Here is a 27,440-nt window from a genome sequence, read left to right as displayed (position 1 = left end):
GGACTTCCCAGTGGAAATCAGCAAAGCTCTCATCTCTCATACATGAGCCTTTGCTGTGTTTTGAGAAAGAGAGAGTTAATCTGGTCTTTCCTTTCGGTAATAATGGTAAATGGGCCCCTGGCCATTAGGTCCAGTCATGACCGACTCTGGGGTTGAGGGAGCCGGCGTACAGCTTCCGGGTCATGTGGCCAGCATGACTTTTCTGGCGAACCAGAGCAGCGCACGGAAACGCCATTTACCGTCCCGCCGGAGCAGTACCTATTTATCTACTTGCACTTTGACGTGCTTTCGAACTGCTAGGTTGGCAGGAGCAGGGACCGAGCAACGGGAGCTCAGCCTGTCGCGGGGATTCGAACTGCCAACCTTCTGATCGGCAAGTCCTAGGCTCTGTGGTTTAACCCACAGTGTACTGACTGCTTAAGTCTGCCGGGAAGATCTGGATCCCCTATTCCAGGCGTGCATTGAAAATTCTGAGGACCAAAGAAGGTTGTGTTTTAATGGCACACGCAGCAACAAGGTCTGATTTAAAATTACCGTATTTTTCGTCCCATAGGACGCACCTAGTTTTTTGGGGGGGGAATAAAGGGAAAATTTTTTCCCTTTATTTCCCCCCCAAAACCAGGTCGGGGAAACCAAACCAGGTCAGGGAACAGCAGTATGGCGGCGCTGCGCCTCCCCGCTGTCCCCTGAGCTTGTGGGGCTGGCTGATGTCTGCCCGAAGCGCGGGGCGCTCTGCTTCAGCGCGCCCCGCGCTCCATGTAGCAGGCTGCTATCTGCAGCCTAGGGAAAGTAGGAAAGTATCCACAGCCCTGAAGCAAAGCACCCTGCACGCCGGGCAGACATCCGCAGCCTGGGGAGCCCTGCGGGAACTCCCGCAGGCTCCCCAGGCTTGCTGATAGCTTCCTGAAGCCTGGAGAGCGAGAGGGGTCGGTGCGCACCGACCCCTCTCGCTCTCCAAGCTTCAGCGAAAGCCTGTATTTGCCCCATAGGACGCACACAGATTTCCCCTTCATTTTTGGAGGGGGGAAAGTGCGTCCTATAGGGCAAAAAATACGGTAAACACCAATTCAACTCCCCTCGTTGGCTTTTGTCAGGCAGGGCCAACACCTTTCAGGACCCATTTGGAATTTTGAGAAAGTGCCCTGGGCACCAGGCAGAAAGTGGCTGTTGTGGGAGCTTGGCATAAGACAAAATGGCTGCCATTTCCAACACAGCAGCAAGAGACACAAAACCACAAAATGCTGTGAGTGTTATCTCTTCCATGAATGGACAAAAAGAGGCACCTGCAACCAGTCACTGCAGCACTTCCTCAGAGAGAGCAGCTCTTTGCAATTCTCTATTCAGAACATAACAGGGAGAGCAGGTCCCCAATCATGGCATTCAATGAAATGTAGGCATCTTGAAGGGGTGGGGATCAGTGTAGGGGTTCATCCATACTTCTGCTTGTCCTGCTGCTTTCCCCCAGGAAAACCCAACATCAGCTGGTTTTTCTGCAGTGTGATGCTTGCTCTGTCCGATTCAGTGGTAAACAATGGCTTTTCCCAGTGGCGGGGTAGGAGAGCTGGGGGGCAATCACATCTGGCAATCAATGCGCCTCTTTGGTTCCAGATAGTACAAGAGTACACAAGCCTAAAAAGCTCTCCTGGGAAGCTTAGTCTGGTCAGAATTAAGTATATATTTAGTTAATGCTAAATACTGTTACAAAAGTTGTGTGCCTGCCCGTCTCTCTGCTGAGCAGTGGCAAGAGCCCATGGGGTTCCAGGCACTTGCCCAGGGTCTATGGTCCTTAGGAGAATTGTGACACGGCATAGACCAGGGGTTGGCAAGCTAAGGCCCACGGGCCAGATCAGGCCAAATTGCCTTCAGGATCCAGCCTGTGGACTGTCCGTGGATTGGTGTGGGAATTCTGTGCCATTCCCCCCCCCCGCACCATTCCATCCCCCCTCCTCCCTCACACACACCACGGTGGAGCCTCCTCCCTCCCTCCCTCCCTCCCGGCTTCTTCCTGCCCTGCCCAGAGGAGGAAAGGGGCTGGGCTGAGCAGCCCCTCTCCAGAGCCAGCCCTTTTGCGCCGTTCATCTTCCCTCTGATGCCGCCACCCTGCTGCTCCTGTGGGCCAGAGAGCGGAGCGGATGAGCTTGTTCTGCCTACCCATGAGAAGCAGCAGCGGCAGCAGCGATGGTGGCAGCAGCCCCAGGGAAGGCAAGTGCAGCGGCAGGGGAGGAGGACTACTTGCCCCCCTCGCCTCTTCTTCCAGCTCCCTCCCCCCAGTGCCACTTGTCCAGCCCACCACAAGGTCTGAGGGACAGTGGACTATCCCATGGCTAAAAAAATTGCCAAGCCCTGGCATAGACTTTCGTATCTTTAAGAAATATGGTATCTTCACCTATTTACACCTCAGTCTACATGGAGGGAGTCCAGAGCTTACAGCACGATCATCTCAAGAGTGCCTTGTACCTCACAGCAGTGCAGCCATGGAGTCCAAGGGATCTCTCCCAGCCAGCCTTCAGCCAACCTGCCCAAGATGGACCTTTTCAACCCTCCTTTCTTCCTCCCGGAAAACCTTAGTAAAAAACTCTTTTCCTGCCACCTCAAATACACACATCCCACCACCTGGGTAACATCTGACTCCCCAGGCCAAAGGATTCCCTCCCCATCAACACCTTTTGTCATATTAAGAGATTTGCTTTTCACTAACCCAGCCAGGCTGGTCTGCATAAGCCAGCCCAGGGATACCTCTGCAGCTCGTATTTTTCCCTTCACATTTCAAATAATCAAAATCCTAGCATTTACTAATTTCTAGGGTTTAGGGGGTCCCCTCCCCTAAAAAACTATAATGGTACATTACATCTGGTAAATGAGTCACTATAGCCACTAGAGAGCTGTGAAAATTTGTGTCCCGGGCTTTTTAGACTCATCTACTCATGTATTATCTGAAACCCAAGGGGCACATTGGTTGCCAGATGTGAAATATATTGGCATCATTTTCAGCTCTCCTGCCCCACTAGAGGGAAAGCAGCAGCACAAACGAAAAATCGCTTGGACAAGTGGAAAACCTCCTGGACCCCATGCTTTCTAGGCACAGGACAAGGAGAAGTGTGGATGAGCTCAAGGATAGCCCAACCAGCACAAACAGGTCCTGAACAGCCTCTTGTGCATTTCTTAGGAGATATTTTGTGAGACCTTTTGAGGACGCCATAGGAGGTACTTAGTGGTAGACACACCGGCATCCCTAAGAGCGACACACAGGAAGGAGAAGTTTAACTCTCCTCAGCTGAGATCCCAATGAGAATCAGCCACCCCCCCCAGCATGGCAGTTAGCCTCTGCCAACACAAAAAGCTAGGGATAACAGCAGCACACAGGGTGGGAATTTTTGTCTGGGTGGGAAGACTAAAACTCCTTTTCCTCTGCAATGTGGTCCTGCGCCTGGTATTTTGTTTTCAAAAACCCAGTTGTGGCTGCTTATTGTGTCATTACAGCCACCTTCCCCTATTGCGACCCCAGGAAGTTCCAATTCTCCCTAACCAGAAGAGGTTTGTGGTCCGAAACATTTGGGGGGCACCAGGTTGGGGGAGGCTGTGTCAAAGTCACATCTCGTTTTGCTCTCAAAAAATAGATTTAGGGAGGCTGAGACGGACACCTTGCTTGACCTGTGGTTCCCAAAATCTGCTTTATTCTCACCTGTGTCCCGCTTTCATCAGCATCATCTTCTCTCTTTTGGCAGAGGCTACCAGGAGGAGGAGGAGAAGAAGCCAAATGGCTTTTCAGTTCAAGGGTCAACCAGGAAGAAATATGGAGCAAACCCGTTTGCTTATTGCATTTATAGCTCACTCTTTGTCCAAAGAATTCAGGGCTGCAGAATATGTGATTCTTCCTTCCCCAACCATTTTATCCTCCCAAGAACCCTGCGGGGTAAATTAGACTGAGAGAGGGTGACTGGCTCAAAGTCATCCAGTGTGAACTTCGTGGCTGGTTGGGGATTTGAACTCATCCATCACTCTAATCACTGCTCTGCAAGTGCTGACTTTGATTAATTGGAATGAGAAGCACAGAATGGCAGGATTGTTGAAGAGGTGGGGTTTGGGGGGTTGCAAAAGGGGGCACTGCCTCGCCCTCTGAATCTGTTCTGTCCCCAAAGCCACAGTGCAGAGTCTCCGTGGTCCTCTAGGCCTTCTTCACAAAGCCAGCATATTGACCGTTCTCGCTGGGAAAAGCATCCCGGATTTTCCACCTGCAGCAGTTGGGGATCAGAGCCCTTTCTTCCAGGTCCTCCTCCCCAAAGCGCCAGTGAATGTATTGCTTGTAAGCGCAGTGCCGAAACTTCCTGTCAGATGCCTCCCCATTCAGGTCCAACAAGGGCTCTTTGTAGAGGAGGACAAACTTCAGCATCGGCCGGGAAAGGACCAGGCGCTCAAACAGATCAGAAGTTGTGATGCAGGCCCCATTTTTCCTTCGGCAACAGAGCTGCTCCCAGTAGCCCTTGGCTGGACGACATTTCCCACAGCAGCACCAGGCAGGACGCTCACAGGAGGAAGAAGACGACGAAGAAGCAGGTCCCCCTTGGCTCTGGAGGGGATGCACCTCTTCAGAGTCCCCAAGAAGAGACACAACTTCATCCGGATGTTGCAGCTGGAGTTTGGCAGCACGCATAAAATCACCAGTATTTCTCTGCAATCAAATCAAAATTTATTGGTCAACCAAATACAGATTATAGACACACACAAAAAGAAAAAGAGTAAGCCAATGGATTTTAGCATGCAAAAAAAGTTATTAAGAAAAGTATAGTAAAGCAACATGTAATAAAGCATATATAATACATACATGTCTCTGAACATATATGTGGAGTAGGTGGAGCATGAGACTCTCAAGGTCGTGAGTTTGAATCCCACTTTGGGCAAAAGACTCCTGCATTGCTGTATTGGAAAGCTCTTATCGCAAACTTAGCTGTATTGAACATAACAGGCTTAGCCATGCTAGACAGCAGCTCTTTAATTTTGCCAGTGTCACTAAGAGGGGCTCTAAGAACGCACACACACATGAACACACATTTAACCTTTCTCCCCAGGGAAGATATTCCAAACCCCTGGTTGTGTTTTTTGCAGGTGTCTCCTACAGAGGCACCTGGTGGAGTGCTGTGAGGACCGCAGGCTGGACTAGGTGGGCTTTGGCCTGATCCAGCAGGGCTATCATTATGTTCTCAGGACATCAGACATTGAAAGCTGTAGGATAAAGCCATTGCCAAAGTTACACACATTTATTTCCTCAGTCCTGCTCCAGTCTCTGATCAAACAGGTGCATCACAGGCAACGGCCCAGTTAGCACGTAATGTTAAGCCAAACCATGGTTAAGCATGAATAAATGAGTGCCTGAATTGTGGTTGCTTCAGTCTTCCCCTGGTCTTGCTGCCAGAGGTGTAAAGTGACCAGAATTTTTTCCTCTTTGCACACCTGTTCATTCATGCTTAGCCACAGTTCTGCTTAATGTGACATGTGATCCAGGGCGCTGAAGGTTCTACCATACTGGTTGAGTTGGAACATACCACTAAACCATTGTTTTGGCATATCAGAATGAGCCAGTGAGCCTCAGGTTTGTGCACCCTGTTTAATGTATCACCCAAATCCTAAACTGTGGTTAACCATAACTGCAGTTAGTTGAAACAGACCAGTTTCATAAACGGTGGTTTGAGGTTGGCTTCTTTCAACTAACCATAGTCAACATTAATGACAGCTTGTCTATGTTTAGGCAACAAGGAAAATGGGAATTAATCTAAAATAGAAGTGATTCCAACTTTGGAAGATTAGTGTATATAGTAAATGACTCATGTTAAATTAATAAACATAGTAAGAACATGTGAAGATTTTTTTTTAATTGAAAAATGGAGCAGTTTTGTGATGTGTACTCAGGAATATTCAACCATATAGATTCTGGAAACAATGGAAGGATTGAGTTAACATACTTGGTGTATATAATTCCTTTGTTTTTCTTGATTGCTCATGTAACCAATATTGTTTGACTATGATGCTTTGTTTTTATGCATTGGTTATATACAGGAATTAAGAGAGTGAGTGAAAGAGAGAGTGTGTGTTTATACACTCACACACACAAAAATGTATTTCTGTACAGCTGTTTAAAACAAAGAATAATCTAAAGTGGGAGGTTTCTGTCTCCCCCTCACAGGCACACTAGAGAAGGAAAGCATGTACAAGTTCAAGGCTTGTTTTCCTAATACTAAGCTATGGTTTAGCGCAGTCTTCCCCAAGCTGGTGCTCTCCAGATGTTTTCAAGTATAGCTTCGATCAGCCCCAACCAGCAAGGGACTGACTGATGGGAGTTGTTGTGTGAAGCATCTGGAGGGCACCAGGTTGGCATAGGCTAGCCCACCCCATCCTCTTCAAGCCTCTGAAAACACTTCACCTGTTCACAAATCTGTATGTAGGCACAGGCAAACAGGTACACACATATAAAAAGGAAGCCCCCAACTCACGTGAATAACCTCGCCTTTAACTTTCTGTAGGCTCGTCCTCAAAAATTTGTCAATCATAAAGATGTGTGGCTCATCAACAAAAGTCACATAAAGTAGAGTCTGCCCAACAAAATAAACAAAGACATTTTATCAACTCAAGTGTTTCACTGAATGAACTTGTTATTTCAGATGTATTAATAATAGAAGATAGAAGATGAGGACAGGCAGCAATTTGTTTGAATCTTACACTTACCACTATAGCTTGTTTGGAACTTTCCAAATTATCATTTTACAACTAAGCAGTAAGTGTGCAGCTGTTACTCAGTGTCCTGTTCACACTTAATACTTATCCATAGTTTATTGTTGGATTGGCCATGGTTTGTTTGGCAGTCAAAACCAAAACTATGGTATATTTACTGTCAATAACCACGATCAGAATTCAGGCTTTGTTGCTAGCTTCTGAACCTTGGTTGGTTTTAACTATGGCTTGGAACTAAACGTGAACCAGCCCCCTTCCTTAACCATGCTTTGTTTGGCCATCTAACTGCAGTCATTTACTTGGCTAGTCAACAACACACAGAAAACTAGATTCTGCGGATTACCTTAACTACGACTGGTTTCAAACAAGCCAACTTCAGTTCTTGGTTTCAGAGAATGGCTATTTTAAACTAACTATAGTTTATGGTAGTTACAGTTCCAAGTCTGGTGGTTAACCAAAAGCAGAAGTGAAACCTCAAAAAACTCCCCCTCCCAGCTGTGTCGGAGGTGAAGAGAGTAGCACAAGGGGAGACTAGGCACACTCATATCTCACTAAACCACAGTTTAGTGTGATGTCCAAATCCAGCATTTCTTTTCTTGCAGTAAGGTGAATTCCCTAGCTATATCCATAAGTGGCTTCAGGAAGGTTGCAATTAATTGCATTTCTTACCCATCTTGGTCCTGGCACCATCTCACACTTTTTCTTGATGTAATATTCTTTCACTGGGTTGTACTTGAAGCAACGGCATGAATATGAAGTAATGAGAAAATCAACTACAAACTGTGCCTATGAAGAAGAAAATCCAAGAGAATGCTGATTCAGTTTTCTTAATTGAAGCAAGTTGTGCTGAAATCATCCACCACCCAAATGACAAGAGATATAAAACAGTCTCTTACCAGGCCAAAATAGGAGAGTGCGGAACCAATATATACCAGGAGCTCAAAGAAATCAAACCGCCCAGCCTTTGGTGGGGAGTCAGGGTTGGAAGACAAGGAAACAGAGAACAAAAGAGATTATTGTTGTTGTTTTCTAAAAGACAGTAATTGATTTTCACCCCTTTTCTCTGAGAATGGGGAAGCCTCAGCGTCTGTTTCATAGATTGATTCAGGCCTGCTTCTAGAAAAAGGATGAGGAGAGAGCACTGAACCAGGGCACAAAACTGCAAAATACAAACAAGCTACACTCTATTTCAAGTTAGAAATTAAACTGGTAAAAAATCAAGTAAGATGAATAAAATAATAAAAAAACAGTGGCATCCAAAGTGTCAAATATGAGCACATGAAACTGTTTCCTCAGGTCCATCTAGCCCACTTCTGCCAATTCTTTTGCTTTTTTAAAATAAATGTTTTTTTATATGCAACAATAAAATGGTACACAAACAAACATACACAGAGAAAAATTCAAGATGTGAAGTTCTTGAACATGCTGCATATTCAGAATACATAAAAGTATCTATGAATTTGGTGTCTTCTGTCCCTTACAGGGAACTGATTCCATCCACATGCCTGCAAGCAGAAAGGAGACAGCCATCGCTGACAACAGAACCAGCAGCATCCACACAGCATGAAGCCCATACCTGAAGAGGATGCAATGGTGGAGAATACTCCATGTCAGAATGGTTTATAAAGGTGACAAAAGTTTTGCCAAAGAGCATGTTTTGAGCATGATCTTTTCCCAGAGTAATAATGTTCCACACATTATTGCAGCATACAACAACCTCAAGATCAGTTTGTGTTTTCCCCTTTTGAGGAACTGACAATTCTGCTGCTGTGGCAAGAAAAATGAGCAGCTCTTCAGATTTTATATCCATGTTAGGAGGACCCTCAAATCCCCCACCCCAAATTTTTAAAATTTAATACATACCAAAGGAAACCCAAATGGTGGATAAACTGCTTCCTAACACAAAGTCCTACTAGCTTTCCTTCCCGTGAAAATAGACACAGATGGCAAAAAGTTAAGCCCCCTCCCCACACTGCCACAACGCTGGTCCAGATCAGGCTTCCACTGCCTGCTATTCACATACAAACAGTGCTTTTTTCTGGGGGGGGGGACGCAGGAGTACCCATACCCCTAAACATTTTGTGAATCTTTGTACGTTTGTCCATTTACTGTACAGTGGACGCTTGGGTTGCGAACGTGATCCGTGCAAGAGGCATGTTTGCAACCCGCAGCGCTGCATCTGCGCATGCGCGGGTCGCGATTCAGCGCTTCTGCGCAAAGCGCGATACAGTGCTTTGCGCATGCGTGAGCGCCGAAACCCAGAAGTGACCCGTTCCGGTACTTCTGGGTTCGGCGCGGTGCGCAACCCAAAAACATGCAACCTGAAGCGTCTGTAACCCGAGGTATGACTGTATTTATTTTTCCTGATTTGAACTATAAAATGGTGGTTTTCTTGAGTCAAAATGAGAGTACCCCTACACATTTTTTTTTAGGAAAAAAAGCACTGCATACAAATAATAATTTTAAAATGATGCAATTGCCAGTGATGTCATGCATAATCTGGCCTTCAAATTCCCATTTCTCTGACATGATCAAAAACCAACAACAGGAAGTCAGGATGAGTTTCCTTTTACCATGCCAAACACGAGGATGTCGAAGCGAATGCCATAGGCTTTGATCAGGGTTCTCTCCTCCTTCCCACCAGCCTGCTTGTAATACTTTGCAAATCTGCAAGGACCAAACAACACAGTTGGACAAGGTATTGTAAGAGCAGTTTAGATGATGTGAGCATTGGCCTGGACTCCAAAGATCACTGGAAGATGGCTTCCTTCCTCACACAACACACCTGTGTGGAACTTGCAACCCCCATCACACTCATTATCAGACCCCAGAACCCCAAATCCTTTCTCTGCAAAGAACACAAAGGCCATTGCAATTTGGCTTTCCGTACTCTGTTAGGCAACAGTACAGCACACTCTGGTGAGTCATCGGATTACCAGCCTGCCTCGTACTAGCTGCTTTTCTCCTCACAGCATAAATGAACTTTGATTTTCCGTTGTGGGCTCTCCAGTCACTGGCTCAGGCATGCTTTACTGGGAAGCACAGAGCTAAGCTTCTGTTGATGCTTCTGGCAAAGTTATTTTGGATTCCCCATGGGAAACCTCCTGTCCCCAAAGCAAGGAGCCCATTCTGATGTGTGGATTTAGAATGTCATGGAAACATGGGGTGCAAATTGTCATGGGAATATCCTGTGCAAGACCCACAAAATCACCCATTTTGTAAGCAGGATATATAAATTGCCTAAAGACCAACCTTCCCTGACCTGGTAAAACTCCCCTCAAGGCGAGCCATTTTGCCCTAGAGAGCATCAGGCGTGGGAAAGCTGCAATAGACTGTCATATGAGGACACACCTACCACCCACTCCAGCAGCCCTCATTCTCAAGTTATGGATGGGACAAGAGCACACTTCTTTCCAGCTCTCTGGTCCAGTGAAAACTGGCAGTCAGAAGAAAGTTTAAAAGAAAGTTTTAAGCAAAAATCCCTGTAGCTGCTCCTTCTATGGCCGATGGAACCACACTGGTTTCCCCCTTGCTGTCCTGTTCTTCCTGGGAATCTGGGGTGCAGCCTCCCAGTGATCCCCCCTCCCTCAGCCTACAGTGCAGGCCAGGATTGGCTTCACTCTCTAGCACCAAACTGGGAGTAAAAGGGGAAGTGGGGCAGTGTAGCAGCAGTCAGCAAAGGGACTGTCATGAGGCGGAGAGACATCCTGTGTGCTTTATCAGCATGACTGCGGTAGGCGGCAGATGACTTTGGTGTGAAAGGCCTTTGGTTCTTCAGAATTTCCAAATAGTTGAAATCCCCAAATAAGCCCATTTCAAAATGCACATTATAAGAGGGAGGGGAAATCAATGTTTTAAAAATGCATGCAAGTCAAGCAAATTTGCCTTGTTTGGGATAGGTTTCTCTGCTGCTAGTCTTGGGAAAACAAAAAACAATGTAGGAAACTGAAGCCCTATCTTGTTGTGGCATGGGGAGAGCCCATTTCAGCCCCTCTCTGGCATCACCTGTGCTGTTTCAAACCTTTGCAGCCATGAGACCTAGAAACTAGAAATATGGGGGAGGAGGGTAAACAAGTAAAGTGTTCAAGATGCTAAATTCTGCACCCAGCTGCTGGCTGGGACTGCTGAGATTTTTAGTCCAGAACACCTGGAGGGCACCAGGTTGGGGATGGTTGCAACACAGTAAAGTCTTCAAAAGCATGTTTTACCTAAAATTACAAAAAAATTACCTAAAATTGTTTCCAGGGTACAAGGCTTCATTTGTTTTTTTGTCATCCAGACGCCGGAAACCATATTTGGGTTCGCAGCGGTGAAGCCACTTGTCCAGGTTGCAATCCCAGTTAATTTCGATGCCCACGATGCCACCCTTGGGAGAGAGAGTAAGATGAGTACTTTTAACACGGGGCTGATCATCAACGGGGGTAGGCACCGTTGTGCTCCCAAGCTGGTGAAAGTGAGCAGTAGATCAGACCTTGAAATAGAAATAAAAATTTGGTCCTTATGGCAATCGGCTTCCCAACTGTCTCTTCACAGACTGAAAGTTTATCAAAAGGAAGGGAGAAATAATTCAGCTTGCACTTTAAAGTGCATATGAAGAACTTCCTTTCCCTCAAAGGATTCTGGGTACTGTAGCTTGTTAAGGATTGTTGGGAGTGGTAACTAAGTGGGTAAACTAGAGTGCCCAGAATTCTTTGCGAGAAAGGATTTGCTTTGAATGTGTTTCAAAGGTATAGGCTGCACACAGCCAAGTGAGCAGACAAGCCTCCTATAGCCAAAGCAGATGACACAGACCTGAACAGCCACCTCTGAGAAGTTCTCCCCTGATGCTCGGAGAATATCTCCCAGCCGGAAAATTGGACAATGCGGAGCAGTGTTCTTGTTGTATGTGCAGGAAATATTAAAATCCGGTGAAATGTTTCTTCTGCAGAGAATGGGAGGAAACGTAGTGTTGTTTTAATTTTGCAGACAACACAAAATGAATTGTTTATGGTAGCTGGGCTGACTTCGCCCAGTGTTTATAAGACCATTATAAAGAGCTGGGGAAAATTTCTATCACAACAGTTTTATTATGCTTTTCTTATAGTACCATTGTATCTATAGTACCACAACTCTACTGGAGGCCAAAACTACACAATACGTCAATACGGAAGCCCAGCCAGATGGGCGGGGTACAAATAAATTATTATTATTATTATTATTATTATTATTATTATTATTATTATTACTATTATAATTATTATTATAGAGGTTAAAAGCAACAAAAAAGGCTTTTATGGGCATGTTCGTAGCTAAAGGAAGAACAAAGAAACAGTGGGGTCACTCAGAGGAGAAGATGGTGAAATGCAAACAGGGGACACAGAAAGGGCTGAACTCCTCAATGCCTTCTTTGCCTCAGTCTTCTCTGATAAAGAAAACAATGCCCGACCTGAAGAATTTGGAGCAAATGATTCAGCAGAGGAAACACAGCCCAGAATAACTAAGGAGATAGTACAAGAATACTTGGCTAGTTTAGATGTATTCAAGTCTCCAGGGCCAGATGAACTGCATCCAAGAGTATTAAAAGAACTGGCAGATGTGATCTCAGAACCACTGGCAGTCATCTTTGAGAATTCCTGGAGAACAGGCGAAGTGCCGGTAGACTGGAGGAGGGCAAATGTTGTCCCTATTTTCAAAAAGGGGAAAAGAGAGGACCCAAATAATTACCGCCCAGTCAGCCTGACATCAATACCAGGGAAGATTCTGGAGCAGATCATTAAGCAAACAGTCTGTGAGCACCTAGAAAGGAATGCTGTGATCACCAATAGTCAGCATGGATTTCTGAAAAATAAGTCATGTCAGACTAACCTGATCTCGTTTTTTGACAGAATTACAAGCCTGGTAGATGAAGGGAACACAGTGGATGTAGCCTACCTTGATTTCAGCAAGGCATTCGACAAGGTGCCCCATGATATTCTTGTAAAGAAGCTGGTAAAATGTGGTCTTGACTATGCTACCACTCAGTGGATTTGTAACTGGCTGACTGACCGAACCCAAAGGGTGCTCATCAATGGTTCCTCTTCATCCTGGAGAAGAGTGACTAGTGGGGTGCCACAGGGATCTGTCTTGGGCCCAGTCTTATTCAACATCTTTATCAACGACTTGGATGATGGACTCAAGGGCATCCTGATCAAATTTGCAGATGACACCAAACTGGGAGGGGTGGCTAACACCCCAGAGGACAGGATCACACTTCAAAACGACCTTGACAGATTGGAGAACTGGGCCAAAACAAACAAGATTAACTTTAACAGGGAGAAATGTAAAGTATTGCACTTGGGCTAAAAAAATGAGAGGCACAAATACAAGATGGGTGACACCTGGGCTTGAGAGCAGTACATGTGAAAAGGATCTAGGAGTCTTGGTTGACCACAAACTTGACATGAGCCAACAGTGTGACACGGCAGCTAAAAAAGCCAATGCAATTCTGGGCTGCATCAATAGGAGTATAGCATCTAGATCAAGGGAAGTAATAGTGCCACTGTATTCTGCTCTGGTCAGACCTCACCTGGAGTACTGTGTCCAGTTCTGGGCACCACAGTTCAAGAAGGACACTGACAAACTGGAACGTGTCCAGAGGAGGGCAACCAAAATGGTCAAAGGTCTGGAAATGATGCCTTATGAGGAACGGCTAAGGGAGCTGGGCATGTTTAGCCTGGAGAAGAGGAGGTTAAGGGGTGATATGATAGCCGTGTTCAAATATATAAAAGGATGTCACATAGAGGAGGGAGAAAGGTTGTTTTCTGCTGCTCCAGAGAAGCGGACACGGAGCAATGGATCCAAACTGCAGGAAAGAAGATTCCACCTAAACATTAGGAAGAACTTCCTGACAGTAAGAGCTGTTCGACAGTGGAATTTGCTGCCAAGGAGTGTGGTGGAGTCTCCTGCTTTGGAGGTCTTTAAGCAGAGGCTTGACAACCATATGTCAGGAGTGCTCTGATGGTGTTTCCTGCTTGGCAGGGGGTTGGACTCGATGGCCCTTGTGGTCTCTTCCAACTCTATGATTCTATGATTCTATGATCTTTGTGAATAAACCCACAAAAGTTACTAGCCTGCAAAAAGTTTTACTAGTCTGCTAAGAGGCAGGAGCCTGCACGTTCATGCTGGCTGCAATTGAAATAATTTCTCCTCATTTGCAACCTATATGGAAACACAGGCCATTTGGCAAAAAATGTTTGCAGGCTAGTAATTTTTGTGAATTTCAAAAACATGATAACATATTGTGCAGTTTAGCCTGGAGTAGGATAGTGGTGGACGTAACTTTTAGAGGCAATAGCTTACCATGCATGCACACGGTGCTACTGCACATTGCCCAACTACTCTCCTGGCACAAGCAGCAAACCATGGGCTTTATCTTAGCATGATGTCCAAGCCGGCATCCATGGTTTGTTTTGCTCCCAGCAACCCATGATCTGAAGCCAAGTGTCCTGGCCCCCACGCAAAACCAGTTAACAGGTTTCTTTGCTTGAAAGTGAAGAAGTGGGTTTTTATTATAGTGGTCTCACAATACAAACTCAGTGGCTAATAAAGAGCAGAGCCTGGTCCAGCCGCTCTGACAAGGCAAAAGAGTAACAGCAATAAGTTCATTAGCAAGAGTCAAGGACCAGGAGTCTGAAATTAGCAGTAAGGGTTCCACGACAGCCCAGGAGCTGCAAAGTTGCTTCAGTGAGTTTCCCTGCCTCCCCACCACGTTTTCAAACAAAGACAGCAACTGATCAGCTACTTGAAATAACAACTGTGCTGCCTCTCTCTGAGAAACAACGCTGGACCCATCTTCCCCTCTGAATCCTCTTGCTTTGCCAGACCAAGTGGTGCTCCAGTGCCCTCCTTATCCTTTGCCCGCAGGGAAGGAGCAGCCCCCAGGACTCCCGCTGTGTTGTGTGTCTGAGCACAGAGAGGAGGGATCATCAACAGGGCTGTGTGGTATCGTTTTCTCCCCACCCCAGCCATCCAAGTCATCCTCCTCAAATGCCTCCTGCTCCTGTTCAGAATCAGACGAAGGAAGCATGACACCAGGTTTTGTTCTTTGCTTGGCCACTGTGCCTTGCTTGGAGCAAAACAAACCATAAATATTGGTTTGGCAGCAACAATAAGCTGGGGCAGGCTAGTGGTTTGCTGATTCTTCTTGGGTTAGGGAAGGAGCTCAGCAGGAGAACTGGAGCAGTGTGAATGAGCCCACGGCTCCATCACGTAAACCATGCAAACAAGATGGGGGCAGGTGGGCCCTTGAGAATGCTCCAGCAAGTCACACAAGCACAATTTTAAACAGGCACCCCAACATTGCTCCAGAGGCAGTAATAATAAAAGCAATTTACCAGGAACAGGGAAATGAGGGCAGTTGAAACACATGTCTGCACTTACTTCGTATAATTAAATTTCGGGAAGTGAATGTTGTTTTTTATCAGCACAGTGAAGTTTTCAGCACTTCTCAGAATGGCAGGCCTAAAATGAGACCCCAGACAAGGATGAAAGATCTCAAAAAATAAGGTCCCATTTATTAAATATCATCATATAGTTTAATGACAGTATTAGCTGGAAAGCTGCAATGCATTTGAAACTGAATTAGGGGGGTGGGGGGACCCAGGATCTGTGGATGGGATTCCTAGCCGTTTCTAGAGTTGTAAATATATTTGAGTGACTTTCATCAGTATCAGCAGGAATGAGACAGTGTCAGGGGCGCACATGCTGAATATAGTAAAGGGGGGGAGGTTTAACCTGAGGGCCGCATTCCCTACTGGGCAACATTCCAGGGGCCATATGCCAGTGGTGAGCAGAGCAAGAAGCAAAAGTAGGTGAAGCAATGGATGTAAATTTAACCCTTATGTGGTAGGAGAGTTTCTACACATATTCACACATCTCTCTCACCTAAGCAAGCGAGAGGAATGATCAGAGATAAGAGGCTGCTGGATCAGGCCAACGGCTCACCTGCTCCAGCATCCTGTTCTCACGGTGACACACCTGTTGCAGGTGGGAAACCTGCACATTTGAACCAAGGCCAACCAGGGGGTGACCCAGAGCCTGTGAGGCCTGGGAAGAGTACCAGGGGCCAGGCAGCCCCAGCCTGAGGTTCCTCCTCCTCACAGTAAATGGGTGCACAGACTGCTATGAAAAAACCTGTCTTACTCCGGAGCCTTTTTAATTGACTCCACGGGGCACCAAGCTGCGACCTCACATGTTTTGATGGTTGTGTTGTAGTTCACACATTTGCCGGTCTGAATTCCTGTAGAGAGCAGAAATCAGCTTTCATTTATGGAATATAACCTTGCTGCTAGTTGAGATTTTTGTTTTCACTAAAAATACCAGAGCTTTTAAACTGATTTGTTTTCACAGACACAAATTAAGGTAAGGAAATTATTGTGGCACAGAAAAGCACAATACAAATCCAGCTGTCATAGCAAGCAGCCACTACTCACACAAACTCCACACCAAGGGCAATCTCTGGGACACGTCACAAGCTATTTTCTGGCCTTCTTTGCCACCCACAGGAACTTTGACACAGCCCATGAAATGCCTGGATTTGAAGCTTACGGTATGTGGTTTGTAAGAAATCTGTCTGTCTGTCTGTCATCTGTGTGTGTGTGTGTGTGTGTGTGTGTGTGTGTGTGTGTGTTTACAATCCTGTTGTAGGCAAAACTGGATCCAAAGTGGGTTATAATTGACAGGCAGGTGTTCATCAGATATTGTCAGTAAAGTAAAGCTAAAGGTAAAAGGACCCCGACCGTTAGGTCCAGTCGCAGACGACTCTGGGTTTACGGTGCTCATCTCGCTTTACTGGCCGAGAGAGTCGGCGTACAGCTTCCAGGTCATGTGGCAAACATGACTAAGCCGCTTTCTGGCAAACCAGAGCAGTGCACGGAAACGCCGTTTACCTTCCCGCCGGAGTGGTACCTATTGATCTACTTGCACTTTGACGTGCTTTCGAACTGCTAGGTTGGCAGGAGCAGGGACCGAGCAACGGGAGCTCACCCCGTCGTGGGGATTCGAACCGCTGACCTTCTGATCGGCAAGTCCTAGGTTCTGGTTTAATCCACAGCACCACCTGCGTCCCTTTTGTCAGTAAAGTAGCTTTCACAAATCTCCCATTTCCATAGGGAAGGCTGATATAAAGTGTTAAAGGCAAGTGGATGTCTAATGAATTCTTTTTAAATTCTTTTAAAAAATGCATGTGAAGTTACATAACTCCCAGTGTTTCCAGATCTTTTGATTATAAATCTGTGAGGTTTGTTAACCACAGTAAAGAAATGGCAGTCTTACCTCATTGTCAGGAACAGTGAGGTACCCCAGTTTAAAATCCCTGCCCTAAAGGAATCTTTGTGGCAGCTCCTTTGAATGTGATTTACACACTAAATGTATGGCAAAGAACCTGCACAACCTCACACTTAATCCTATGCCCTGTCTTGAACAAATCATTTATGTGCCTTTAATCTGCTTTTTGGCGCATTACACAGCGTGGCTATACCGATTAAATGTGGTAGCCCCGTATACTTAACCAATTAGCCTTTCTTAATCAAGTGACAAGTAAACTGAACATTTTATCATAAGGTATGGAGTCATAGTCACCTCAAGTTTAAGCTGCTGTTGCAGTAAAGTTTCATTATTGTTGGCTATAAAATTTGTTGAACTAAAATGAAAATTTAAATGAAAATTTAAAAAGCAACCAGCTTTTCTTTTACTTTTTTCTGCAGCATATTACAAACATTAAACTCACGTACCATTAATCTGAGGGTCCATACGACCTTTCATACAGCTCTTGTCGGTAGAGCAAACAGCTTTGGCAAGGGGAAACTGAGCAAAAGGAAAGGGGGGAAAGTAAACATACAATATGCGTTTTAATTTCTAGTGTTGCATATTCATTTCAGACCACACTAACAGGAGCTAGAGCCCTGGCTGTGAACACACTGTATGTTTAAAACACATCGCTTCCTTCAAAAAATCATGGAAACTTTAGTTTACCCCTCACAAGGCTACAATTCCAAGCACCCTTGACAAACTACAGTTCCCAGGCTTGGCTGTACGCTGTCCTACTTTGGCCTGTCTCACTCTCAGCAAGGCCATTTTTCTCTTTTTTGGTGTTATTTATTAAATTTCTATACCGCCCTTCAACTGAGGATCACAGGGCAGTTTACAATATAAAAACACAAAAATATACAACACAGTAACAAACAAAAACAATACCCCCCAGTTTAAAAGGCCCTAGATAGTTTAATTAGCCAAAGGCCTGGGAGAAGAGGAATGTTTTTGCCTGGTGCCTCAAGATATGTAATAAAGACACCAGGACAGCCTCCCTGGAGAAAGCATTTATTTCCTTTGTCTACCACTTGAGGTGTATATTTTTACAATACACCTTATTATCCTGATAGTAGGTTGTTTTAAACTGTTTTCTATATTGTTTTTTGTAACGTACCATGGGACCTTAGGGTGAAGGATGAAAATAACAACAACAACAACAGAAATAATGCCATCATTAAAGAAGAGCAGGACTTGAGGATTGGGGACTAACAGCTGTGGGGTAAAGAGCTATACCAAAGCACTAGGTTCCATTAAGCCCTGCTCAACATCACTTGAAACTGCGTATTTCTATCTTCCTGGTCATAAGGACTAGGAATGTCATTTCATTTTTCTAAAATGAAATCTGAGATCCTTGGGCTGCTGAAACCTGCTACACCAGTTAACAGATTTCATGCCTGAACAGAAAACTTACGAAATGTGCAGAACAAAATGCAGCCCTGAATGTATCTTGCCAGTTGCCAAAAAGATTCAAGCTTAAACAGAGAATGCAAAGAACATATTCTGGACTAGTTGTTGCAGGTTTTTTGTTTCTCTGAAATCTAACAAGGTTGTGATGGGAAAGATGAATCAGCACCTGATGATGTAGGATCACCATAGCAATGAGACACTAATTAAAAAGCCTTCCGTTACAGAATATGGCTTATTTCCCTCTCCACACAGATAAATCACTCACAAAATTGAGTTACCTCAGGGCAAAGTCCCTGGACTTGGTTCTCTGTCTTGATGATATTGGTTAGCACAAAGAATGAATTTATTCCCTGCATACACAAAAAAGGAGGCAAAAGAGAAAGAACAACTGATCAAAGGGGGTTAAAAGCGGATCTCTTCAAAAGATTGTTCCATGGGGGCGGGGGGGGGGGGGGAATCAAAAGCCACAAACCCCCAAGCCACACAGTTTTAAAGAAGGCAATACATTTATTAGGGACCAAGCAAAATATCATAAACCATCAGGATCAAGAGCTATGGAGTTATCCTCTTTTTTCTAGATGAACGTTCAACAAAGTAAAACAGAACTGGGGATGGGAGAAGACTGTCTGACAGTGGAAGATGTCTGCCTCAGAACATGGAAGGGGTTTTTTCACTGAAGGTATCCAAGCACAGGCTGAACTGCCATCTGTCTAAGGAAACATAGACTGCTGCCTTATGCTGAATGGCAGCGGCTCTCCAAGGTTTCAAATGGGCATCACTCTATGCCCTACATGAAGATGTGGGAGACTGACCTACAGTCTTTCCCCTATACCAGGTATGGTGAACCTTTGCCCCCCCCCCATGTTGCTGAAGGGCCATAGCCCAGTGATCCTTTGGAGAACGGCTGTAGCTTAGTGACAGAGCTCCTGCTTTGTGTTCAGAAAGGTTCCAGGTTCAATTCCCAGCATCTCCAGGCAGGGTTGGTAATGCACACTCAAGGTGAGCCCAACCTCTGCTTTATATCCCAAAGCCGAAAAGCAGTCACTCAGGTCACTGAAAAGCAGGTTGCTCCCTGGTCAAGGAGTTGAGACATACCTGGATAGGGAGAGTGTACTCCACTGTGTCCCAGATCCTTGCTTCAGTCTGAGAAACCCCTTTCACTTTTGTGTGCACTGAGCTGATGACGGAGTCCTTCTTCTGATAGCGTCTGTCAGCAATAAGGACAACACTGGAGAGACACAATGGAAAGGGTTTGAGGTGGTGTCCCTGCGTGCCCCACTTGCTGCAGCACTGCCTGTATTATGCAAACCCAGAGCAAGATACTGCCCACAGAGGGTTAGAAATAAATTGTGCCATTTTGATGACCAGGTGCGCTAAAGAGATGGGCGAGTAGAAGGATGAGTCAATTTCTCAGTTCTTGTACCATTATGAAAATTCACCTGCCAATGAATGCTTCAAAGTTACAGGAATTCTGTCCATCTTTTTTTTTAATGGTAGTTTTATAATATAATGTACATACTGGAAGGACAGATCCTGAAGCTGAGGCTCCAATACTTTGGCCACCTCATGAGAAGAAGAGACTCCCTGGAAAAGACCCTGATGTTGGGAAAGATGAAGGGCACAAGGAGAAGGGGACGACAGAGGACGAGATGGTTGGACAGTGTTCTCGAAGCTACCAGCATGAGTTTGACCAAACTGCAGGAGGCAGTGGAAGACAGGAGGGCCTGGTGTGCTCTGGTCCAGGGGGTCACGAAGACTAAACGACTAAACAACAACATTTTGTCTGTTTTGTGCGTTTAAAAAACCCTTACCTGCGACACACACACGGCAGGCATGGCAGATCTGTGGGCCCTCCAGATGTTGGACTCCAACTCTCATCACCTCAGGCCATTGGCCACCCTGTCTGGGACTGATGGGATTTGCAGTCCATCAACATCTGGAGGGCCACAGCTTCACCATTTGTTATTCTTGCCATAAAGCAACACAGACCCACCACTCTATTTACTACATTGAGCGTGTCCCTTTAAGAGTAGCTGGTTGTACATCATGGCATTCATCAGATGCGTGGGTGGGAAAGAAGGTCACACACCAAACTTACAAAGCTGTGCTTGTCTGAAAGAAGGCTCTTCTCTTAGGACTCAGAATGCCACAAGTTATACGCTCAGAAGCAAATCTACATTAATATGTCCAGATCAGTTTAATGCAGTACTTTTCAATGCAAGCAGGAAAAAATTCTCACCCCTGGGGTCTTTATTTCCAAGGCTGTGTGATCCTAACCTCAGTTACTACAGTTCTGTTTCACTGATTAAAATGTTTTAGAGGTCACTATGTAAGACTATATACCAGCTGTTGTTGCAAATGCAAAGCTTTCTACTTCAGTGATAAATAAACAATAAAGTCCTTCCCCTTAAGTTCTGTTGTAAAAATAAAATCCTAATAGCACAGGTTTAGAAGACCAGTTTAGTAGGTTTTTTCTGTTGTCCTACACGTTACTTATGAGTGCCACTGATTTCAGTGTGACTTACTCTTGCAGCAGTTGTGCACTCTCACCTGCAATCCTATGCACACTTAATAGGGAGCAAATCCCAGTGAACTCAGTGGAATTTTACTTCTGCATAAGCATGCATTGGATCAGGCTGTGCAGAGACCAGCAAGCTGATCCGATGTGTTTACTTGTACATTTAAAGCACATTTCCAGCACCCTTAACAAACTACAGTCCCCAGGATTCATTGGGGGAAGGCCATGTGCTTTGAATATATGGTGTGGATATGACCTAAAGTCCGAGATGGAGCTATAAGATCAGACAGTCCCTGCCTGAATCTGTGGCCCCATCTGCACTATACATTTAAAGCAATGTTATATTAATTTAAGCAGCCATAGCTCCTCCCACCCCTTCATGGATCACTGCCTTGCCGTAGTGATGTATGGAAGTGAGAGCTGGACCATAAAGAAGGCTGATCGCCGAAGAATTGATGCTTTTGAATTATGGTGCTGGAGGAGACTCTTGAGAGTCCCATGGACTGCAAGAAGATCAAACCTCTCCATTCTGAAGGAAATCAGCCCTGAGTGCTCACTGGAAGGACAGATCCTGAAGCTGAGGCTCCAAGACTTTGGCCACCTCATGAGAAGAGAAGTCTCCTTGGAGAAGACCCTGATGTTGGGAAAGATGGAGGGCACAAGGAGAAGGGGGCGACAGAGGACGAGATGGTTGGATAGTGTTTTCGAGGTTACCAGTATGAGTTTGACCAAATTGCAGGAGGCAGTGGAGGCCAGAGGTGCCTGGCGTTCTCTGGTCCATGGGGTCACGAAGACTCGGACACGACTAAACAACTAAACAACAACAACAACAGCTCCTCCCACCCAAAGAACACTGGGAAGTGTAGTTTGTCAAGGGCACTGACCCACTCACAGACTTACAATTCCCTGGGAACCCAGTACCACTGAGCACCACTCTGGGAACTGTAGCTCTGAGGGGAACTCTTAGCACCCTTGATAAACTACAGTTCTCATGATTTGGGGGAGGGGGGACCATGCCTGCTTAAAGTAATATGATAGTGGCAGGTGGGTCTCAAGATCTGGTAAATTGTTCTCTCTCAAGTCCAGTTTAGTCCATTCATCCCGTGTCTGCGATAAAAGGAAAGTACCGTAGTAATAAGAGTTGGGAAAGTGGGGGTTCAACTAGACCAACCCTCTGCTCAGTGCAGGTTCTGCTGTGCAGGGGGCAACAAAAGCATCCCTGACAAATGGCCATTCACCCTTCTCCTGTCCTTTGCCATCAAGTGAAGGGGAGACCACAGGCAGTCTTATTCCGCTGTTGGCGGGACTTCACCTTCAAAAACACCTCCTTTTTAGCTGAAATCTTATTCCCTAACAATTTACACAAATTGTTTTTTCTTTCCTTTTGGAGCAACAGAGAGCAAAGCTGCTCCATGTTCCACATGACAGTCCTTCAGACCTCTGAATATTGCTATCATGTCTCTCCTTCATCTTCTCTTTGAGCTAAACATACTTAGGTCTTTCAACTGTTCATTGTACTATGGGGATTTCCAGAACCCCCAAACCTCCTTTGGGCATGCTCCAATTTGCATGCTCCAATTGTCCTTCCTAAAATGTGGCACCCAGGACGGGAGCTTGATCAGTGCAGAACAGAAACAGAGTCATTACTTCCCATGATCCAGACATCAAACATCTGTTAACACAGCCTAAGATTGCATTAGCAGCCTATCTTATAAGGTTGTTGTTGTTCTAAAGATTACATTATTACATGTGATCTGCTCTGAACACTTTAAAGCCCTGTATAAATAATGCGGTATCTTGTTGTTGACATCCATCTGTCTCAAGAGACAATGGAGAAGAGACAATGGAGTGCGCCTCCAGGGGAAGAGTTAAACCACTGTGTTAGCAGCACCAAAGTGACCTTCCCGGGGCACAAGCCTGCGCAGTGTGTATGGAGGTCCTGGGCTGCCCAGATGACAAGCCTTGTTCATGTGGTCCAAAGGAAAGCAGAGCAATACACCTGACACCAGCTTGGATGCAGGACTTGCCGGAAGGAGATGTACAAGGCTCAGTTAAGGAAAAAATAAAGCTTGACACTCTGGATTTGTGTAGCATTTACTCCTGAGCCTTTTCATCTCCCGAAGATGTCCCACAAGGCAGCAGAGGCTTAGGAGTTTCCTTCTCCTAGATGGGCTCCCTTCCCAGGTGGACGAGCCCCATCTGCCCCTCACTTCCCTCTACAGCATGTGCAGAAACGGCACGTGCATCTGCTCCATCCGCCGGAGCCTGTCTTTGCATGCAGGCAAAGTCCCTCATTCACCAAGGGTTTGAGACTCATTGACTACCCTCACCTGGTTTAGCCAGCCAGTCAAAAGCTGGCCCCAGGTTTTTGAACCAAAATAGCCATTGTAAGGAAGAATGGTCAGCCCTCACCACAAATTTCCTACCATACAGATAATAATGAAAACGTCCTATGAACTTTACAACTGCCAGGAGTTCTCTCCCAGTAGTGCAGAAGTTTCTCTTTACGGTATTCAGGCTCTTACTGAAATAAGCAACAGGCTTCTCTTGTCCTGCACATTCCTGTGACAGTTCAGCCCTCATACCATAAGCACCGGCATCTGTATCTAAAACGAATAGTGACCGCTGTTGCCTGCTTAGAGCTACAAGGAGTCACAGGTGAGATTTGAGTGCAGGGTGGGGAATGTGGTATCACTGACAATTAATATTGATTAAATTTATACATTTAACATGCTTTTGTTAAGGCAGTATCTTATGAACTGTGACTAACATTTTTACCAGCTTTACTAACTTTCAGACAATAGATAGAACTACTTAAACAACTCTTGGATATACTGTATTTTTCGCCCTATAGGACGCTCTTTTCCCCCTCCAAAAATGAAGGGGAAATGTGTGTGCGTCCTATGGGGCGAATGCAGGCTTTCGCTGAAGCCTGGAGAGCAAGAGGGATCGGTGCGCACCGACCCCTCTCGCTCTCCAGGCTTCAGGAAGCTATCCGCAAGCCTTGGGAGCCCGCGGGAGTTCCCGCCAGGCTCCCACGGCTTGTGGAGAGCTGCCTGCATCCCGAAGCCTGGGGCGCGCAGCGGAGCGCACCCCGGGCTTCGGGCAGCTCTCCGCAAGCCTGGGGAGACTGGCGCGACGTTACACCGGGCTCCCTAGGCTTGCGGATAGCGGCCTGTTCTGGGGGCTGGGGTCGGGGGAAGCTCGGGCTTCCCCCGCCCCAGCCCCGCGCCTGGGGGAAAATATATTTTTTTCTTTATTCCACCCCCCAAAAAAACTAGGTGCGCCCTATGGGCCGGTGCACCCTATGGGGTGAAAAATACGGTAGTTTAACTGATCCAAGTAGACAGAGCAATTTGCACAATTCAACCCCAGCCTTCCTTATCAACAGCTAGAGATGTAAATCCCATGGATTTCGCTGGAGAGCTCTTTCCAAGGCTTCCAACTTTCCCTGTTTGTTTTCCCTGCTGCCGTATCTGAACTTTTCCTGTTCCACTTACCAGACATACATGAAGACGACAGAATGGATGGCCCACTTGAGGCTCCCGTAGTAGACACTCTGAATGCGCACAACCTTGTTAGTTTCATATTCACAAACATTCTTCAAGCTGCAGCACCCAGCCATGGCGGAGGAACAAAAAAAGCCTCTTACAAACTGCACGCTCTCAGACAGCACTGCCGCTGGTGTTTCTGGCCACACACACACTCACAAAGCAAAACCACCCCACTTAAAGACACAGTAAGAAAGCCATGCAGGGAAGGAACAAGTTAAGATAAATCAAAATAGTCACATGAGCTATAACTCAGCTGCTGCGCAATCACCTCCAGACTGCTATTTTGTGGGAGGGATTCAAGTGTAGGTTTGCACAATTAAAATAGATTAAAATGCTCTGTGGCCTTGGGGCAACCAATGCACTTGACACAAACACTTTTTTGCAGTTAGGAAATTAATGGGGAAACACACTGAAAAGTGGGGGACGGACAAATTATTAACAGATGAATAAACACCCCACAAGCAAATCAGGTAAACATCATTGTATAACTTCACCACAAACAAATCAAAATGAATGCAGATTAGAAGACTTCTGCAACTTCTGGAGTGTTGGCAGATCTGTTTATAGCCACACACAGCTTTTCTCCTCCTCACCCTTCCTTCCTTCCTTTCTCCCTCCGGTCAAGCTATTTAAAACAATAGCAGCAGCATTTTTCTCATTTCCGTATTCAAACCGTTCTGAACTTGAGCTAGAGCAGGGTAGTCCAACTTTCCATACCAAGTGGGCTGCAAGAGCACTTTGATATAACCGCATACTGCCTTGTTGGGGGGTGGAGGCCCAAACTGGACGACCCCCACCTCCTCGCGCTACCTTCCCAAAGCCAACTAAGCAAGGCACTGGGCTTTAGGAAGGAGGCACAAGGCTCTGGCAGGACCTTGAGAGGCAATAATTACACACTGAGGCAGGAAATTCCTGCCAACCTAGCAGTTCAAAAGCACATCAAGTGCAAGTAGATAAATAGGTACTGCTCCGGCGGGAAGGGAAATGGCGTTTCCGTGCGCTGCTCTGGTTCGCCAGAAGTGGCTTAGTCCTGCTGGCCACATGACCGGCTCCTTCGGGCAGTACACCAGCTGTACGCCAGCTCCTTCGGCCAGTAAAGCAAGATGAGTGCCGCAACCCCAGAGTCGGCCACAACTGGACCTAATGGTCAGGGGTCCCTTTACCTTTAAGGCAAGAAATACTCTCCCTTGTTATTTCTGTTTTTGTTATTATTTGGGATCTTTTGACAAAGGGCGGTATATAAACTGAATTTATTATTATTATTGTCATTGCAAACCTTACTGTTATTGAGGTGGTGTTCCTACCTATTCTATTTTGACTGTGACATTTGCTGTAAACCGCCTTGAGATTTATAGCTGGAAGCAATAAATAACACCACCCCGCTCCTTCCCCATTATTATTATTATTACTATTATTATTATTCGATGTTGCCCATCTGGTGATTTCCATGTGTAGAGTCGTCTCTTATGTTGTTGGAAAAACGTGTTTGTGATGACCAGCTTGTTCTCTTGACAGAACTCTATTAGCCTTTGCCCTGCTTCGTTTTGATCTCCAAGGCCAAACTTGCCAGTTGTTCCTTTTATCTCTTTATTCCCCACTTTAGCATTCCAATCCCCTATAATGAGAAGAACATCCTTCTTTGGTGTCACTTCTATAAGGTCTTGTAAGTCTTCATAGAATTGGTCAATTTCAGTTTCTTCAGCACCAGTAGTTGGTGCATAAACTTGGATTACTGTGATGTTAAAAGGTCTGCCTTGGATTCGTATCGAGATCATTCTATCATTTTTGAGATTGCATCCCAGTATAGCTTTCACCACTCTTTTGTTGACTATGAGGGCCACTCCATTTCTTTTACGGGTTTCTTGCCCACAGTAGTAGATATGATAGTCATCCGAACTGAATTCGCCCATTCCCGTCCATTTCAGTTCACTGATTCCCAGGATGTCAATATTTATTCTTGCCATCTCATTTTTGACCACATCCAACTTACCCAGATTCATGGTTCTTACATTCCAGGTTCCTATGCAATATTTTTCTTTACAGCATTGGACTTTCCTTTCGCTTCCATGCATATCCGCAACTGAGCGTCCTTTCGGCTTTGGCCCAGCCGCTTCATCAGCTCTGGATCTACTTGTACTTGTCCTCCGCTCTTCCCCAGTAGCATGCTGGACGCCTTCCGACCTGAGGGGCTCATCTTCCAGCGTCATAACTTTTATATGCCTGTTGTCTTTGTCCATGGAGTTTTATTGGCAGGGATACTGGAGTGGCTTGCCGGTTCCTCCTCCAGGTGGATCACGTTTGGTCAAAACTCTCCACTATGACCTGTTCATCTTTGGTGCCCTGCTCAGCATAGTTCATAGCTTCTCTGAGTTATTCAAGCCCCTTCGCCACGACAAGGCAGTGATCCATGAAGGGATCCATGAAGACCTGGAGCTGACTGTGGCTCAGATCATCAGCTTCTTATAGCAAAATTCAAGCTTAAACTGAAGAAAGTAGGAAAAACCACTGGGCCGGTAAGATACAATCTAAACCAAATCCCTTATGAATACACAGTGGAAGTGAGGAACAGGTTTAAGGATTTAGATTTGCTGGACAGAGTGCCTGAAGAACTATGGGTGGAGGCTCGCAACATTATACAGGAGGCAGCAACTAAAACCATCCCAATGAAAAAGAAATGCAAGAAAGCAAAGTGGCTGTCCAACGAGGCCTTACAAATAGCGGGGGAGAGAAGGCAAGCAAAATGCGAGGGAGATAGTGAAAGATACAGGAAATTGAATGCAGATTTCCAAAGAATAGCAAGGAGAGACAAGAAGGCCTTCTTAAACGAGCAATGCAAAGAAATAGAGGAAAACAACAGAATGGGAAGAACCAGAGATCTGTTCAAGAAAATCGGAAATATGAAAGGAACATTT

General features: G+C 45.7%; 1 protein-coding gene across 2 annotated transcripts; it reads right to left on the bottom strand.

The window, feature by feature from the left end:
* Window positions 1-625: 625 nt before the first annotated feature.
* Window positions 626-25,444, bottom strand: P2RX7 (purinergic receptor P2X 7). Of its 2 annotated transcripts, XM_053368357.1 has the most exons (13): window positions 24,475-25,442; window positions 19,552-19,684; window positions 18,735-18,806; window positions 17,472-17,544; window positions 15,883-15,979; window positions 15,121-15,201; window positions 11,515-11,644; window positions 10,953-11,089; window positions 9,297-9,390; window positions 7,620-7,685; window positions 7,393-7,509; window positions 6,486-6,584; window positions 626-4,669 (listed from the first exon to the last, which is right to left on the bottom strand). In XM_053368357.1, the coding sequence occupies exons 1-13, from the start codon at window positions 24,597-24,599 to the stop codon at window positions 4,166-4,168; spliced, it is 1,728 nt and encodes a 575-aa protein (XP_053224332.1). In that variant the 5' UTR covers window positions 24,600-25,442; the 3' UTR covers window positions 626-4,165. The 2 variants fall into 2 exon arrangements, with proteins under 2 accessions (XP_053224332.1, XP_053224333.1); XM_053368358.1 differs by lacking the exon at window positions 18,735-18,806 and having other exon boundaries at window positions 24,475-25,444.
* Window positions 25,445-27,440: the final 1,996 nt, after the last annotated feature.

The sequence above is a fragment of the Podarcis raffonei genome, chromosome 16 (assembly GCF_027172205.1).
Source record: "Podarcis raffonei isolate rPodRaf1 chromosome 16, rPodRaf1.pri, whole genome shotgun sequence".
NCBI lineage: Eukaryota > Metazoa > Chordata > Lepidosauria > Squamata > Lacertidae > Podarcis > Podarcis raffonei.
This window is presented reverse-complemented; position numbering and strand designations above follow the sequence as displayed.

Excerpts from the sequence above, each read along its gene's own strand:
- P2RX7 (XM_053368357.1), bottom strand. The coding sequence starts at position 24,599 with ATGGCTGGGTGCTGCAGCTTGAAGAATGTTTGTGAATATGAAACTAAC. Across the intron at positions 6,585-7,392 it reads TGGTGCCAGGACCAAGATGG|ACTCTACTTTATGTGACTTT; the intron begins GTAAGAAATGCA and ends TTTGTTGGGCAG. Across the intron at positions 4,670-6,485 it reads TTAAAGGCGAGGTTATTCAC|AGAAATACTGGTGATTTTAT; the intron begins GTGAGTTGGGGG and ends ATTTGATTGCAG.